This window comes from Podarcis liolepis (assembly GCF_965112155.1).
Source record: "Podarcis liolepis genome assembly, chromosome: 6".
NCBI classification, from domain to species: domain Eukaryota; kingdom Metazoa; phylum Chordata; class Lepidosauria; order Squamata; family Lacertidae; genus Podarcis; species Podarcis liolepis.
In genome coordinates this window covers 72726758-72745191 of record NC_139559.1, presented here as the reverse complement: position 1 = coordinate 72745191, position 18434 = coordinate 72726758, and the positions used below count along the sequence as shown (strand labels likewise).

The 18434-nt window shown below is 44.6% G+C and overlaps 1 protein-coding gene across 6 annotated transcripts in view; it reads right to left on the bottom strand.

The window, feature by feature from the left end:
- Positions 1–352: 352 nt before the first annotated feature.
- CDC7 (cell division cycle 7) overlaps positions 353–18434 on the bottom strand; it is a 32809-nt gene continuing 14727 nt past the window's right edge. For 5 of the 6 annotated variants that reach the window (XM_083511134.1, XM_083511131.1, XM_083511132.1 and 2 more), the window contains 9 exons: positions 17929–18064; positions 16698–16791; positions 16469–16611; positions 15093–15342; positions 13304–13399; positions 10146–10318; positions 8784–8866; positions 5931–6080; positions 353–2114 (listed from right to left, as the gene is read on the bottom strand). In XM_083511134.1, the coding sequence (XP_083367260.1) occupies positions 1723–2114; positions 5931–6080; positions 8784–8866; positions 10146–10318; positions 13304–13399; positions 15093–15342; positions 16469–16611; positions 16698–16791; positions 17929–18064 (1517 nt within the window). In that variant the 3' untranslated portion in view covers positions 353–1722. Of the gene's footprint in view, positions 2115–5930; positions 6081–8783; positions 8867–10145; positions 10319–13303; positions 13404–15092; positions 15343–16468; positions 16612–16697; positions 16792–17928; positions 18065–18434 lie in introns of all 6 variants that reach the window. The other variant, XM_083511135.1, reaches the window with a different exon arrangement.

Genomic DNA, 18434 nt, shown 5'->3' with positions numbered 1-18434 from the left:
TTAGTACAAGATGACAAAAGCTAAACATTCAGAGGCTAACCTCTTGGGGAAGCAGAAAATCCACTACTATGGTATTCAGTTCTGCCAATTAGTGCTTATGATGTAATTATTAGCTTATCTTACATTGCCTTTAATGTAGTGAATGATGTAGCTTTAAAAGAGGATTTGGCAAATTCATGAAACATTAAAGTTATCAATGGCTCATCATGATGGTTGTATACTATCTCCAATATCAGAGGCACGATGCCTCTGTCAGTTTTGAGACACGTCCTGGCTGAGCCTGTCCTTTTCTTTTCTTTTCTTTTTTTGCAACCAAAGAACAAAAATAAGAGACACACACGATCCCATAACATATTGTTGTGCGATAATAATATCCATTTTTATAGTGTATGAAATATGTTTACTTTTGGTCATTCTAGGAAAATCAAACTGTTTTGAAAATCGTACACATTATACAAAGTAATGTAAGCTAGTACTCGACAAACTAGGTCTTGCATATGTAGATATTATGGCACACAGTGCAGAGCAACTGGTACCCATCTCAAATGCTAGCAGAGCAGGGAGGAAAGTAGAAGTTTTCAGAGGACAAAAAGAACACAATCCATATTTTCCTTAAACTCCAAAAATTTGGAGGCGGGGGGGGGGGATCTTTATGGCAAGCACTAAGCCTTATTAAGCTGAATGGCCATTTAATTATATGAAAATTGTTCAGTCTTGATAGTGACATGGATAGGGAACAGGAACGGCGGGCAGGGAGTGACAACACTGCAGACCGGCCAGCTGGCATCAGTAATGATGATGTGGGTGAGGCAAGGGAGCGGCAAGCTCAGAGTGGCATGGCTGCACCAGCAGGAGTGGAAGGTTGGCTCCACTGAGGTGCTGGCACTGCCCTGTCCTAACCACCATTCTGCCCGAAATGTTCCAGTAAGCAACAGAAAACATCTGCATGGGCATCACTCCCCACCTGCCAGCTCCTGGAAAAAAACGTGGGTCTTTTAAGCTGGCTAGGATTGGGCACACTAGAGTAACTGTTCACAGCTGCTTCTCGTTCCACCTAAAATGCATGCATTCAAAAGCTGTAGTCCGAAGCCTTTAGAAACTACTGTTGTGGGCTCTCAAAACTTCAGAATTCTCCGTTTCTTCCTCCGGAGAGAGAATGTGTTTTGATGACTAGGACAAGTTTTCAAGTATACTTATCGGGCTGCGAGGCTAGAAGTACAGCGGGAATCTTTTTTCTATCACAGTCTCACATCAGCACCCTTCACATAGGAAAGGCACATTTGTACAGGTATTAGGAGCTGATTACGAAGAAGCGGCGCTCCTAGAAGTCAAGAACGAGGCAGCCCAAAGGAAGCCCATGCAGGTATCGTGCCAAGGCCAGACTGGGACCACCGTGGGTTGCAAGCTGGTTCATGGAGGTTCAGTGCATCTGCAGACTGCACCACCAGGGACACAACAAAATTAAAATAATTTAGAAATGTATGGTGTAAGAGCATGGGGAAAAATATGTCCCAGTCTGCCTTTGATTTGGACTTCAGTATGTTTAATAGCTGACAAGGTTTTTGTTTTGTTTTGTTTCCGCAAGTTGGATGTAGCTATGAAGCAATTTAGAATCATAGAATCAATTTGGAGGAAACAATGTCCCTCTAGGGATTCTGATTTTGTTTAAAGATAAGGAAACTGACTTCCAATGCTTCTGGTGGTACAGAGCCGAGCATCTTTTCACTGCTTAATATTTTTGAAGAAAGGATGAAGCAAGGCATCCTTTGCAGTTATTCTTGTAGCAGGATTTAGGTCTAGCAGTTTATCCAGAAGATCATAGGCCTCATCGGGGACTTTGTCCCATCCCAGATCAGCTGGCTTTTCAGAAGTTCTAATAACGAGGCCATCGCGTTCATGACAACTTGGCTTCTGATACTGTAGGTGCTTTTTAGATGTCTGAAGTGCAGGCTCTGAAATGTTGAAGATTTCAGCTTGTAACGCAGGTTCCTGAGAAAGGTTGATCTGCCCATCACCTGTCGAGATGTCAAAGCTGGTTTTGCTTCCCCTCAGCCTTTCACAGAGCATTCGTAAATCCTGCGCTGGGATATCTTTACTACACAGTATTGATTTACCTGTGTGAAAAGCACTGTGGTTAGAATGGATGCTCGACAGCTTTCAGGAGACACATTATAACACTGTAACACAGACAGTGGATGTACACATAGAATACGTTAAAGCAGTACTGACGACCTTTCAAAAAACATAAGCTAGTTTGTCACTTAGCAAACTGGTTTGCGCTTAACATTAAAGCCATAATTTTAAATAAACTATGGCTTAATGTAAATGTGCAGTGTGCTGGTGAATACTGCTCATATGTCCCCACTTCATCCCTACCTGTGCCATGCTTGGAGGAAAAAACCTGCATCACTGGCTTGGCATTGCATGTGTACCAGAGCTCATTGTTTCCCCCAAAACCATGAACAGGAAGCCCATGGGTTCTGTTTGTGGTTTAAAATAGAGAAAGAAACCAACAAGAGTGGGCTTGCACACAACATTAAGCCAGCACTGTGAATTGTTTCCCGCAAGCACAGCACAAGACGTAGGAGCCAACTCCTAGGGGCTGTGTGGGCTTTGGCCCCCACAATAAAATATTTGAGGGGGCTGGGCTCCCACAAAGCTGATGGGCATTCCCATTCAAATGGTGTGTGTGCACTGTGTCATGTGATCAATTATGTAGGGCCCCACAATATTTTATTCAAGTTGGCACCCCTGGCACAGGAGTAAAGAGGGACTTTTGAGCTAAACTGGTGTAACATTATGCACAATTTGGGTCAACTGGACCTTTCATAGAACCAAAGCTTGCAAAACAGATTTCTCTCTCTCTCTCTCTCTCTCTCTCTCTCTCTCTCTCTCTCTCTCTCTCACACACACACACACACACGCCAAGAGATGAATCTGCCATATTACAGTGGTGCCTCGCAAGACAAAATTAATTCGTTCCGCAAGTTTTTTCTTCTTGCGAGTTTTTCGTCTTGCGAAGCACGGTTTCCCATAGGAATGCATTGAAAATCAATTAATGCGTTCCTATGGAGACCGCCTTCAGACCAGGTCCAGGGACAGTCTGTCCCCAGACCTCTTCTGAAGGCTGGCGGGGGAAAAAGGACTTTTCTCCCCACTGCCAGCCTTCAGAACAGCCTTCTGAAGGCTGGCGGTGGGAAGAAAAGCCCTTCTCCCGCCGCCAGCCTTCAGAAGAGTTCCCGGAGGGCTGCCTAGGCTGCGGATAGCAGCCTGCTGCCCAGTGCGAGGCAGACATCTGCAGCTTGGGGAGCCCTGCAGGACTTCCCCGCAGGGCTCTCCAAGCTGCGGATAGCAGCCTGCTGCCCCGCACGAGGGGCGCTCTTTAGCAGAGTGCCCCTCGCGCGGGGCAGACATCTGCAGCTTGGGGAGCCCTGCAGGACTTCCCCGCAAGGCTCTGCAAGCTGCGGATAGGCGCAGCAGGCTGCTATCTGCAGCTTGGAGAGCCCTGCGGGGAAGTCCTGCAGGGCTCCCCAAGCTGCGAATGTCTGCCCCGCGCGAAGGGCGCTCTGCTTAACAGCGCCCCTTGTGCGGGGCAGCAGGCTGCTATCCGCAGCTTGGAGAGCCCTGCGGGGAAGTCCTGCAGGGCTCCCCAAGCTGCGAATGTCTGCCCCACGCGAGGGGCAGCAGGCTGCTATCCGCAGCTTGGAGAGCCCTGCGGGGAAGTCCTGCAGGGCTCCCCAAGCTGTCAATGTCTGCCCCGCGCGAGGGGCGCTCTGCTTAAGAGCGCCCCTTGCGCGGGGCAGCATGCTGCTATCCGCAGCCTAGGCAGCCCTCCGGGAACTCTTCTGAAGGCTGGCGGGGGAGAAGGGCTTTTCTTCCCACCGCCAGCCTTCAGAACAGCCTTCTGAATGTTGGCGGTGGGGAGGAAAACCTTCCTCCCACCGCAAATCTTCAAAACAGGTCCGGGAACAGAGGAGAAGCGCTGCGCGCCTTCCCCTCTGTTCCCGGACCTGTCCTGAAGGCTGTTCTGAATGTTGGTGGTGGGGAGGAAAAACCCTCCTCCCACCGCAAGCCCCGGGAACAGAGGAGAAGCGCTGCGCGCCTTCTCCTCTGTTCCCGGACCTCCCACCACAAGCCTTCAGGACAGGTCTGGGAACAGAGGAGAAGGTGCGCTGCGCTTCCCCGCTGTCCCAGGAGATTTCCCTATGGGCTTTCGTCTTGCGAAGCAAGCCCATAGGGAAATTCGTCTTGCGAAGCCTCTAAAAATCGGAAAACCCTTTCGTCTTGCGGGTTTTTCGTTTAGCGAGGCATTCGTCTTGCGGGGTACCACTGTACTATTTTGTAATGGAATACAGAACAGCTAACAGAACTGAGTTAAATCCTGACTAAGTCCAAAAGAACTTTTGATAGGTGTGTTTTGGGGATGTGCGGGCATGCAAAGAACCCATGTTGCACCCCTGGATGAATAGGGATAGGAGGAACACGAGAAGCTGCCTTGAACAGAGTCAGACCATGGTTCCAGCAGCAGCTCTCCAGTTTTTCCAACAGGGGACATTTGCAGGACTATGACACTGGCAGTAATTCCCACTGTGGATACATGAAGCACAGGTACATACTAAGACAAGCGGCGCATATGGCTGGAATACTAGGTTATGAGGCCAGTCGTCTGCACACTCTCAGCTATGCTAAGAGGGAGACACCTTTAGAAAATATGCAGCAAACCACTATGTGCTTTGGTTTAGGGGGGGACGGACAGCAATTTATTTCGAGGGACACTGCAGCCAATGCTGTGGGACATTCCTCATCAGCTGATGAGAGGCAGGAGAAAAGACTTGTGGGAAAGAGGCTCAATTCCCTCAGTTTTCCGTATTCGCCAAGCAGCAAGGTACCGGTGGAGTCACGGAAGAAAACAATATACCTGCCTACTTCTCCCTCCCCACCTCGGAAAAAATTCAAAGAGTAGGACTAAGATACATGTATGCACTCAGGAACAAATAACAATTGAGAGCCCCACATTAACATCAGTGCATCACAGAGCACCCGAGGGTGGGGTCCACTGGCTCTAGCGTCCCTCTCTTAAATCTATACTTCGGGTAAGGCCAATTGTTCTTTTCCATATATTTCATTTAAAAAATAATAATCGAATGTTAAGTAACTGACAGCAGCAGTTTTAAGGTGTGATTAGCCTATGTATTACCTGTTGCTACTTTTATTTGCATGAATGGACTTTTAAACACAATCTCTTAAGTACATACCAACGTATTTGGTTGTTTGAACAGTTTCTGAAATATCAGGAGTAACAGATACTAGATAAATATTTATATGATGATGCATGAAGGAATAACTTCTGTGAGGAAGTAGTGGTGATGACAATGAAGGCGCTGGCAGCTATTTGCTGGATTGCCTTCAAGTCACCAAGGGATGAGAGGTCAGCCGGTTTTGTCCTAACAAGTGCCAGGACAAGCACACAGGGCTTAGGAAAGGAAGTGGCAGGGGTCCAAGAAGGCAATCAGGCCCATGGGAAATTTGCAGGGGGCAGTCTAGGGCAAGAGGGATGAAAGAGGAAATGGTACAGAGGATTGAAGCAAGAAGGTAACTATATGGGAGATTTAAGGAGAGGAAAATGGGAAGAATTCAGAACAGTGGGCTGGACCAGAAGCTGCTAGAAAGCAGAAATTCACATATTGATGAAAAACAACCAGACACATCTTTGGTAGCAATCCTCTATGTCTATAAAGCTTAATTTCTACTGGGATTATTTAAAACTAACTTGAGGTCAGCCTGATTCTGGTGTTCAGACCAATGAATTCCAATGCCATTCGAAAGTCTCTGGGAATATAAACACAAATTATCTACAGAAAGCGCATGGCTACAAAACAGTCTGAACGTACACTGAATTACAAAAAAATATAAATACAAAACCTGCACACCAAATGTTTTAGCAGCTTGAATTGTCTCCCTGGATCCACGAATAGTCATAATCTGTGCCAAAGCTGTTAAATCATCGCTTGCTTTGTAAAATGGATACCGGCCACTCAGCAGAGAAAGGAATATGATTCCTGCGGACCACATGTCAATTGCTGCAATTAAAAACAAACTTCAGTTACAATTACTTATACTCCCTGTGTGTTTGAAAGACTGAGTAAAAATCGAAAGCTGATTTTAATTTACATTTGCTCGTGACAATGATAACTGGTATTATAGAAAGTTACTTTCAGAGCTAGACTTTCTGCTCAGCATAAAACTGCTGTATTTACAAAATGGGACTGCTCTTATAAAAGAACAAAGTTAATAGGATTGCCATATTTCAAAAAGTGAAAATCCAGAAACAAGAGTTGTTGAGCTTTTTCTCACCAAAAAACCCACCGACGTTTCTGAGCCAATTTAATGGAAAATCAGTAAAAATGACACTGCCAACATAGGCTGGTGTACATCCAGATTTTCCCGGACATTTTGCCGATTTACGCCTGGACACTGCTTCCAACTACAGTATTCCGGGTATGTCTGGGACATTCCAGACATATGGCAACCCTAAAGTTATAGCTGTTTTTTTGCTTTTGTTAATCTCAGTAACAACTGCAGGTGCACTGAGCAAAACAAGACTCAAATAGATCCCTGAACTGAATCAGAAAAGCTTTGAATTGGTCTGAGCCAAATCAGGCTGTTTCATGAGGGACCACATTGGGGTCTCAACCGAATCTTGTGGTTGGTGCATACCTCTAAACCAAAGTTTTGCATGTATGGGCTGCTTTATTCACTTCAATGGAAAGGACAGTTCTGAACTCTTAAAGAGATGCTCCCACATAAATGGGAAATCACTTGAAAGCAAGAGCACATGGGATCCATTGCAATGGACAAAGTATATGCTCTAATTTGCCATGTCGTGCCATCAAGCTCTATGGGTACTATCCCAAGCTAAGTATGTCTATGTCTCACTGACTTTGGTGAAAGAGAGCTAAAAGTACATGCTTACCAATGAAATCACGTCAATGGAACTCAAATGTGCTTAATTTTTGCTAGTGCTGTATAGCCATATGGTTACATCTGAAAAGCGAGATGAGCGCCGCATCCCATAGTCGCCTTTGACTGGACTTAACCATCCAGGGGTCCTTTACCTTCACGTCAAGCCACTGACATGCGAGGCGTGTTGGTGAAACATATATATTTATAAGGATGATCAACATCAAAAAGAAGAGGCGGAAAAAACGGGTGTGTCTTAAATAAACCGGGTTGGAATGGATTAGTTAGGGTTGCCATATTTTGAAAAGTGGAAATCCGGACACAAAAGTTGTTGAGCTTTTCTTGGCAAGTTGTTGAGATATTTTTTGTGTGTGTGTGAAATCTATTTTAAGAAATTAGTTTTTGAGCTATTTTTAATGGAATCTGTCAAAATCTACACCACTGCTAGACTGGGATTTGCTGAATTTCTGCTGGCAGGACTGAACTGGTGAGGGAAAGTCCTGGCTTCCCAAGCAAGGGAAGGTTCTGTTCTGGCTTCCCATGCCTACCCCCAAACCTTCCTAAATGCTTCTTTCTTGGGGCCCATCAGACTGTAGTTGAAGTAGTAAGGGTGCAGAGAAAAACCATTAAAAGCAAAACAAAAACAAACTCTTAGACTTCACAGACCTTGGCTCTTGCCTATTAAACAGGACTAATCTGGAAGGGCAGGATGTTTCTTCCCCTAGCAAGTCACTTGACCATGCCTTCCAGTCGTCATGAGCAGATTTCCATCTGCTTAAAAAGATTAAATATCTAATGTCAGCTTTTTCATGTAATCTTTTAAAAAATCTGCTGCAAGCGTATTACGTTAGTTATGCTTGCTCTAAAAGAATACAAAGATGGATATGATCTCTCACAATCCCTGAAGAATAAGCAGGGGGGAGGGATTAAAAAATTCTTCGGCTGACGCAAAACCCTCAGTGTTGGAACTTTCTGCTCACTTTCCACCATTTAAAAGAGAAATGCTGCTAACTCCCAATATCATAGTAAATATCTATGTTCTTCTTCTTTGGCAATCACTTGTATTCCATGAATATAGTCTTAACAGTGTGTGTGTAAGTGAATGTGGAGGCCAATTCTGGATCCACATGTCCTTCCACAGTGGGGACATAAGTTTCCGGGTGAGAGCTGATAACAGTGAGGCTTCCTCCTTTTAGCTCATTTCTCCCTTTCGTTCTGAGTTCGTGCTTCTTCGAAGTCCATGACACCTTTAGTAAAAGCTGTTCTCCAACTGGAGCACTTGTAGGCTAGTGTTTCCCAGTTGTCAGTGTTATATTATATTTTGGAGGCATTTGCCTTGAGAGCGTCTTTAAGACTCTTTTGTTGTCCACCGGTATTTCGCTTCCCATTCGTAAGTTGGGAACAGAGTAGTTGCTTTGGGAGACAATAATCAAGACATCTGAACATGACCAGTCCAACAAAGTTGATGTTGAAGAGTCATTGATTCGACAATGGTGATCTTTCCAGTACGCTGACATTAATTCACCTGTCTTCCCAAGTGATATGTATAATTTTTCAAAGACACCGTTGATGGAATCTTTCAAGGAGTTGGAGATGGCGTTTATAATTGGTCCATGTTTCACAAGCATACAGTAAAGTTGGTAGTACAATAGCTATCTATGTTAGGCATACACCTAACTTGTTTTTATTTCAGGTAAGAAGCTTGGAATAAAGAAATGTGTTTTATAATAGCTTTTCTTTAGATAACAGTCCAACTATATAAAGTCTGGAAGACCTACAGTGGTATCTAGTGCATGGAAATATACATTTTTGTTATACTGCACCTGTAGTTTGATTCGGAAACTTGGTTAACACTTCTGGTGCTCTGAATCCTGGTGTACCAGCCCTTGGAGCAACCTGCTGGCGCCTTGGGGATTAAAACATGAAAAGCACATTTAGCAAATTACAGCAGTTTGAGCTTTTAGGGGTCCGACAGTAAATAAACCAACCTCTATGACTATGTGGTAAAGACTCTCCTCCTGCAAAAGAGGGGAGTGGTTGTGGGCGGGAGCCGGTTCCCACCTCAAGCAGGGGGCGTTAGCCCCCTTGCCTCCTCTCACCTGGCTGGCGCACCACGCCCACGGGCAGGCACCCAACCAGGTGCCTCCGAAGGGGCGTGGACGGCAGCGTAAATCGCTGCTGCGCCAGCCACGCGGCCCTCACTCTAAGCCAATACCTTTTCACTTGCTGTAATCAATAAAGTTGTGGCCTTTTCTTGCCCATTAACCTTATATCACGTGTCCGTGTGTTTTCATTCCACTATGCAGGGATCGGGTCCTCGAACCACAACATGAGTAAGCATTTTGTAAAGTAATAGAATGCCACTCTCATTAATTCCCCCCGATGAGATGGCTGCAACACCTTTCAAATTTAGAACTGGAATCATATTCCTCCTGATATCAGAGACTGAGAACTACGTCTGTGCAGGGGATTCGCAGCTAGCTACCACACCATGATCACAAGGAGTACGCTTATGCATGCAGATCCCATTCAATCTCAGATGGCTAGCAGGGCACAAAAGATCAAAAGTACATCTTCAACTGTTGCATTCTGCCAGCAGAGATCTTTGACATAGTTATATGACCTAGACCACTGGTCTCCAATTAGCGGAGTACAGAGAACCCCCTGTTTTTCAAACAGCCAAGTCATGAACCCCCCACTTTTGAAAATTTTGATATCACTATTGTAGTTTTTGTTACATGAATGGTGCCATGCACCCCTTGAGTGGGCTATGCAGACCCCCTGGGGTCCACAGACCACCAACTGGGAACCACTGAACTAGACCCATTTACAAGCCAAGGCATAACAACCGGCCCTCTGAACCTGTGACACTGCATTGTGCTTCCAACTCCAGTGAGTGTTCTATAACACTGGACCAGCTTTCTGGTGTGAGACACTGTGGAGATCTGCAGGAAACATTTAAACAAATGCACTAAGTCAGAATTTGTGGGTGCTGAAAATCTAGTTGTGAAAACGAACACCTGCATGAAATAGGCTGCCCAAAATGAGCTTTTGGAATATTTATCTGCTGTTGCATTGCAAAGATCTAATATTATCTTGTGCTTTACTAAACATGGATTAATTGGACAAATGTTTTTTCTTTAATCATTTCTTGCCAGCAATGTGATTTCATGAAAGCTAATTACCTTGAAAGACAAACACTGCAGACTCTATCTTTTGCATAACAGTCACAGGTCACGTTAGTTGGATAACTGCTGGCAGCTTTCTTCACTAAGCCATTAGTCACAGCTGAAGTTGTCTTCTTCTTCGCCAATAATTTTCTAGCTGCAATATCTGTCACCCTAGGCTGCTTTATGAGCTGCAATATAAATTATATTTTTTAAATCCAAGACACATTTAAACACAATTTTGACTCTAGCTGCCCTCAAAGACATAAAAGTTCTATTAGGTAGCATTTTTAAAGGCAGGTTGCCAAATTCAGACTAGCGAGCGATAAATCCCAATGGCTATTAAACCTAACAAGGTATTATAAAAATTCTAATTTAGTGGGTTTCAAGGAAAAGGTCTATTGTGTTAATATCTAGAATACGTTAATACAGTGGTACCTCGGGTTACATACGCTTCAGGTTACATACGCTTCAGGTTACAGACTCCGCTAACCCAGAAATATTGCTTCAGGTTAAGAACTTTGCTTCAGGATGAGAACAGAAATTATGCTCCGGCGGCATGGCAGCAGCAGGAGGCTCCATTAGCTAAAGTGGTGCTTCAGGTTAAGAACAGTTTCAGGTTAAGTACGGACCTCTGGAATGAATTAAGTACTTAACCCGAGGTACCACTGTATTATAAAGTTACAGAGATGTAAAGTCCAGGCCAGTATCTGAACAAAAGGTTAGTCAATTTTACACTAAAGAGTTTTATACAGGAACCAGGTGATGCTCAACAGAGGCTGCTGCCAAAACCAGAAATCCAATCTCAAGAACCATTGTCCCTCCATAATGTTCTATATTACTGGGTACCAGTAGGGTGAGTAAACACATTACTTGGGAATTTACATGTTATGGGGAAAAGTAGGGGGAATTCAACACAAAGCTGCCATTTTATGGCCATCTGCTGTCAAATCTATTTCAGAACTATATCTGTGGCAAAGTTTTCTCATTGCTTTCAAAGGGACTTAAGTGTGACCAGCTTTTTCTGTGCTGGGGCATCATGCACCAACAGACAAAGACGAAAGGGGGAACTAATTCTCTCACAATTTACAAGACCTGTCATACCTCTTTGCTTAGAGGCAATTCTTATTTATTAGGTTAGCAGTTATTGAATATTATTCAACAGGAATATTGGTGCTCCTGTATTATCTCCAGTTGTCTACAAAATACCTCTCTCTCCTCACTTTTCAGGCCATCAAAGTGTGTCTAATGGCTAATGTTGATTAATTATATAATAATAATAAATAATAATAATAATACTTTTATTATTTATACCCTGTCCCTGTGGCTGGGTTTTCCCAGCCACTCTGGGCAGCTCTCAACAGAATATTAAAAACATGATAAAACATCAAACATTAAAAACTTCCCTAAACCGGGCTGCCTTCAGATGTCTTCTAAAACTCAGATACAGTGGTGCCTCGCAAGACGAAATTAATTCGTTCCGCAATTCTCTTCGTCTTGCGGTTTTTTCGTCTTGCGATGCACGGTTTCCCATAGGAATGCATTGAAAATCAATTAATGCGTTCCTAGGGAAACCACCTTCAGACCAGGTCCGGGGACAGTCTGTCCCCGGACCTCTTCTGAAGGCTGGGGGGGGGGGACAGGGGCTTTTCTTTACACTGCCAGCCTTCAGAAGGCTGTTCTGAGGGCTGGCGGTGGGAGGGGAGGCCCTTCTTCCCACCTCCCGCCCCGCAAGCTCCGGGCGGCCGTGCTTCGGGTGACAGGCTGCCGCCCCGAGCCTCGCGCGCCCGGCGGGACCTCCTGCCGGGCGCGCAAGGCTTGCAGGCATTCGCCCGAAGCAAGGGGAGCTCTCCGAAGGGCTCCCCGTGCTTCGGGTGACAGGCTGCCGCCCCGAGCCTCGCGCGCCCGGCGGGACCTCCTGCCGGGCGCGCAAGGCTTGCAGGCATTCGCCCGAAGCAAGGGGAGCTCTCCGAAGGGCTCCCCGTGCTTCGGGTGACAGGCTGCCGCCCCGAGCCTCGCGCGCCCGGCGGGACCTCCTGCCGGGCGCGCAAGGCTTGCAGGCATTCGCCCGAAGCAAGGGGAGCTCTCCGAAGGGCTCCCCGTGCTTCGGGTGACAGGCTGCCGCCCCGAGCCTCGCGCGCCCGGCGGGACCTCCTGCCGGGCGCGCGAGGCTTGCAGACACTCGCCCAAAGATTTTAAAATGCTGGGGGTCATGCTGGGGGTCGGGAGCGAAGCGTTCGCTCCCGCCCGCCAGCATTTTGGGATCGCCTGGGGCAGCGGAGAAGTCTCCGCTGTCCCGGGAAGGCAGGCGGGGGGGAGCAGGGACCTTTGCCCCCCGCCGGCCTTCAGGAGAGGTCCAGGACCTCTTCTGGGGGCCGGCTGTGGGCGAAGGTCTTTGCTCCCGACCGCCAGCATTTTAAAAGAGGTCCCCGGAGATTTCCCTATGGGCTTTCGTCTTGCGAGGCAAGCCCATAGGGAAATTCGTCTTGCGAAGCGCCTCCAAAGCAGAAAACCCTTTCGTCTTGCGGGTTTTCCGTCTTGCGAGGCATTCGTCTTGCGGGGTACCACTGTAGTTGGTTTATTTCTTTGACATCTGATGGGAGGGTGTTCCACATGGCAGGCGCCACTACCAAGAAGGCCCTGTTGAGCCATGTGGATGACACGCATGATAATCAAACTGTATGTGGGCTAGTAACTTTTGTATACTCAATTGCAAGACTGCTCTACTGCAGAGTAAAAACATTCCTGACAAAGTTGTCCAATTCAGTTCAGTGGATCTGCGCTACTTTGTATCTGCGTCATGTCTAGCAAAGCAGAACAGAATTATTATTAAACCTTTCGCCTCTGTATTAAAGGGCGCTCACAAAATACCATTTCACATGCCTGATCGTTCTTAGCTAGACGAGTACATTGCTTGAACAACAACAACAAAGCTACAAAGAAGAAAAGGTTCAGATGAGAAGACACGCATGTTGCAAGCACACCCACTGGCTTTCAAGCGGTTCGGGTAAAAACCACCAGCACAGTAATACAAAATAGGCATTGTGCCAACAAGCGCAGTTCACATTCCACATCTGCCTAGCAAACTTGACCTATGTAGTCTTAAAAAATGATAAACACTGAACGTGCTGCTGAATATGCAGTTGATTTATCTGTGGTTAACCAGCAATGCTTACTTTAACTGTGGAATTGTCTTGAGATGCAGAACTGCGGACATTGAAATTCCTCTCCCCAAAGACAGAGCGTTGAACATGAAGGCTCTCAGGCCCCTCCTGCAGTGTCAAAAAGAAGACAATAAGGATTCCATCTTTAACACACAGTCAATTGTGGCATGGCTTTTAAAAAGCGCAAAAACAAAAAGCTGCATATAAGCTGTCTCATAGGACTAATTTACTGCAAAGAGAACACAGTCTAGGGTGAATGCTAACTCATCCAGATTCACAGTAGAGTAGTCCTCCAGCAAAATTCAGCTGGGTAATGCTATATGGGTAAGGATACACTTTCAAAATTCTGATAAATGACTTCAGAATGTCCTGACCATTTGGAGAAAGGAGGCCGAATTTTATGCCGAGAAATATTACTGTTGAGATAATGGAGCTAAACTATAAATCTAAAAATTTAATCTAACATGGTGACAGAATTAGCCCTCTGCAGGGGAGAAGAAAATTCATTTGGGGAATGAATCAACTTTCTAACTGGCATGTAAATTCTCCTTATATGGAGATGCTCAGTCAGTTAAAAGGGCTTAGCAACACTAAACACACAACGGCCCTGACTTTCTGATTTCCTAACACTGCATTTGTGGTTTTATACATGGATACATTTTGACCCCCACCCCACTTGCTCAATCTACTGAACTAACAGATAAGGGTTGATTCCCCCACCACCGTCATCAGTTCAGGGACAGAAGAAAGTTACCTAAATCGAAACATTCAGTATCATTCATAAATATCAGCTTGCACATTAGGGGCTTACAGTAGAATCCTAAACACGTCTACTCAGAAGTGAGTCCTAATGAATTCAATGCAACTCCCAGGTTAGGTCGGGCTAGGATTTCAGCATTAGGAATTTTTTATTATCCTACGTATACTTGCTTGGGTGTAAACCACTTTAAACTCAAGAGCACTTACTTATGAGTAAACTTGCTTAGGACTGTATTGTAGCAAACCATGGCAATTAAGAGCATTAAAAAGCAGATCTACCCACAAAGTTCTCTTAAAAATAATCCTAGTAAGATTATTTCTAACCTTAGACCCTGATTTTGAAAACAGTTTAGGATAACTGATCTGAAATAATACATACAAGGCTACAAGGAAATTCTAATAAAATGTAACCTGGAAAATTCATCCTCCTGCTCTAATTTACACTGACTGAACAAGCAGCAAGATAGTTAAACATATCAAAGGTCAGCTTATTCAGAGTTAGTTTATTGACTGAAGATGGGACCTGGGGCTGGCATCTGAGCACAGGTGTACTCTTGTCATATCTAATGCATCTTATCATGCCTATGTACAGCCTTCCCACCATTCTTAAGTGGCAAGAAGCTACAAGTGATTACAGCTCTCCAATGTGCACATGCAGTTAAGAGAGAGCGAGAGAGTGTGTGTCACCTGTTTATAGCATACACTCAGTCAAATGTTGTGCACCTGACTGCGGAAAGGTGTTTGTGACAGCAAGAACCAGCCCCATAATTTTAGTCATTCCTGCAATAGCTAGTCTGGAATACAATCTCTTGGGCAAGGCCCTCACACAAAAGTTGTGCAAAAACCACTGCCACACAGAAACAAATTCCTATTTTGTAAGTTCTATGGGTTTTTTTTTTTTTTTAAAAAAAATTCTTTACATAAGCACAAAGATTTCGAAAAAGGAGACTGAAGTTTCATTTTGGTACTACATCTCCCCCTGGTGGATGAAGCGGCTCATTAAACGAATTCACGCAACAAAATTAAGGAAGAAGAACAGAACCTTTCTTTTCTGTCCTTGTTTAATCTGTGTTTGGGAAAGGGAACAAGGCCTTTTATTAGCCGTTCTTGCAGCTGGCTGACGAACTAGCTGCCTAGGTGCTCTAGCAGTAACTGAAACCTGGGATCCCAAAGTTATCTGAGGCTTATTCCATGCACAACTTTCCTGCTGGGCTTCCGACTGGATAACTTTGAGAAGTTCTATTTTTGTGTCAGGAGTTCCTTGCGCCAAACCAAAGTCGACCAGGGCATACCTAAAAGACAATTTGAGAACACACAATTTGTAAACGATTTAATACATACCTCAGTGGCAATAGTGTTGTGTTAGAACCCCATGAGCTATAGCTGCTATCCTGAAGGAAGCTTGGTTGTGCTATAGAAGCATGTAAAAGGGGCGTGGCCTGCGTTCCTGTGTTCCAAGGATTCTAACACTTTTTTAAAGTGCACATAATTTGGCTCCTTAATTTGAACAAGGGAGCCCTCTCCGTTTTGACAAGGTGCATTATCTAGACTAGAGAAAACTACTAAAGAAAAGCAGGAAGCCCAAACCCTCAACAGAGGCTATAGTAAAATATATATATGTACAAGAGAGAGACATTGCACACACTTTTGTAAATTAAGAAAATCTTTAATAAAAAAGCAACCATTAAAAACAACAACCAGAGGCTATAGTAGCCTCTCTCTCACTGACTAGGGTGGGAAGCACCCCAGCATGGTCTTATATCCTACAGAAGATGTGACAAATATATATTTCAGACCCAATGTGAGAGCCTCCTTTGACAAATACAGTGGTACCTCAGGTTAAGTACTTAATTCGTTCCGGAGGTCCATTCTTAACCTGAAACTGTTCTTAACCAGAAGCAGGTTCCAGACCAGTATTTGCCGCATCTAGTGGTTTTCGGGGAAAGTAGTGAAAGAGTTAAATATGTCCTGCTGTTTCTCTGCTGAACACCCTCCCCCCCAACCCAAAGTTTTAGAAGTACAGTAGTACCTTGGGTTACATACGCTTCAGGTTACATACGCTTCAGGTTACAGACTCCGCTAACCCAGAAATAGTACCTCGGGTTAAAAACTTTGCTTCAGGATGAGAACAGAAATCGTGCTCCGGCGGCGTGGCGGCAGCGGGAGGCCCCATTAGCTAAAGTGGTGCTGGTCTGGAACCTGGCCTGACAGGCAGTAACGCATTGTCTCTCCCATTGTAAAATATGCTATACTTTTGCCTGCTGCTTAGCAGCAGATCACAGCCCTGTGCTTGTCACTGAACATCTAGTACAGCCTTTACATGGCATACTGCTGGACACTAGGAAATGGCAGTTTGTTACGCTTAAGAAATGTATTCCTACAGAAGATCATAACAGTGTCAAACTTGGGCAGACGTACCGTTTCATTTGCCTGTTGTACAAGAAGTTACTGGGTTTGACATCACGGTGAACAATGCCAAAGTAATGAATACGCTTCAAAGCTTTGAAGAGATTAAACATATAATCTCTTACTTCTTCAAAGGACAGAGAGTTCAAGATGTCCTGTAAGAATGCCAGAATAAATAATTGTGCAGCAACTTGCAATTAAGCGTGTTTAGTTCCTATAACAGAAGGGATTTGTAACTCACCAAAAAGGATTCGTGTTCCAGGTATGGCATAACAATAACCACATGATCGTTTTTTCTAAAACAGTACCTAACTCCCATGACATTATCTTGTCCCCTACAAGGAAAAAACACACACGAATCCTCTCATTAAGTCCATGCATTCAACATTTGCTAGCATTATTCTCTCTCTATACTCCAATTCTTAAAACCTTTTAGAAAATTCTTAAAACCATTTAGAAACAGTTATATCTAACACTTAGTTACTAATCAGTAAAGGTAAAGGGACCCCTGACCATTAGGTCCAGTCGTGGCCGACTCTGGGGTTGCGGCGCTCATCTTGCTTTATTGGCCAAGGGAGCCAGCGTACAGCTTCTGGGTCATGTGGCCAGCAGGACTAAGCCGCTTCTGGCAAACCAGAGCAGCACACGGAAATGCCGTTTACCTTTCCGCCGGAGCAGTACCTATTTATCTACTTGCACTCTGACATGCTTTCAAACTGTTGGTTGGCAGGAGCAGGGACCAAGCAACGGGAGCTCACCCCATCGCGGGGATTCGAACCGCCGACTTTCTGATCGGCAAATCCTAGGCTCTGTGGTTTAACCCACAGCACCACCCGTGTCCCAACTAATCAGTACATAGGGCTATATGTATGCTATGACTCAGAAAGAGTGCAGAATGCCATATTAGATGGATGTCAACATTCACTCCCCTTGAGGTAGGGCACAAATTTAAAATAATGTAATTGTAGCTCTGAAGATGGGCTTGGACAGTTATGTGGGCAATGCTGTGTTAGGAGTAGAGTTTTCCTGTGTTAGGAGTAGCATTGGCATACAGTGCCCAATATATCACCTCGTCATGGCAAGCAGAAATAAAAATGGTGATGCAAATTAAAGTGAATTTCAGCACGAACTGTGTAAACAAAGTGAGTCATGCAATACAAGCATTTTCAAAATTACAGAACCTTGATTTTTGAAGGAGTAGGATTTACGATAGTTTGCATTAGCAGTTTCCCTCCCCTTAAATGGCACACTAAAAAAACGCAACAGCCCTACATCGTAACATACTTCTCTGGAAAACTGATTACCTTATGAGCCACATTTGATGTGTTGTGAGCATGGGCCCACCACATTATTAAAATTTCAATAACGTTCCTCTACAGGTGGGCTTCCTCAGATCATATAAGGCCATGTGATTGGGCTTCAAAAACCGATTCTCCTGTAAATTTAAGAACTTGGTACATTTCTGAACCTACCCTGCTATTATAAGACACTGAAGTTCAGCAGCAATTCGTACAGGATGACTGGTAGGAATCAAATGCTTCAAAGCCACTTTTTCTTCATGGCCTCCTCGTAGCTGGGCTATGGCCAGGTAAACAGAACTAAACGTACCTGCAAAAAGGCAAAATTTCTTTAGTATACACTGAACTTTCATGAGCTACAAGAAAAAGCAAATTTCTTATAAAGCAGATCTGCTTCCATGCTGACAGTCCACAGTTTCATAAAGCTACAACTGGGGTACATAATCATGAGAGCAGCGGTATTTAGAGACAAGGCTTTGTGAATGTTGAGCTGTTAGGGGAACAAGGAGAAAATAATATAGAGTTCTGTTTTAAGTGAATAGTTACATTTTGAATAAAGGTATTTCAGAAATTCAGAGCGATCATTAAAAAGGAATACCATCTGAAAAGACTGAATAATTTATCTGTTGGGTTAAATGTGACAAGAGATTCTCAAGCCTGGCAAAAGCTTTACAAGAATC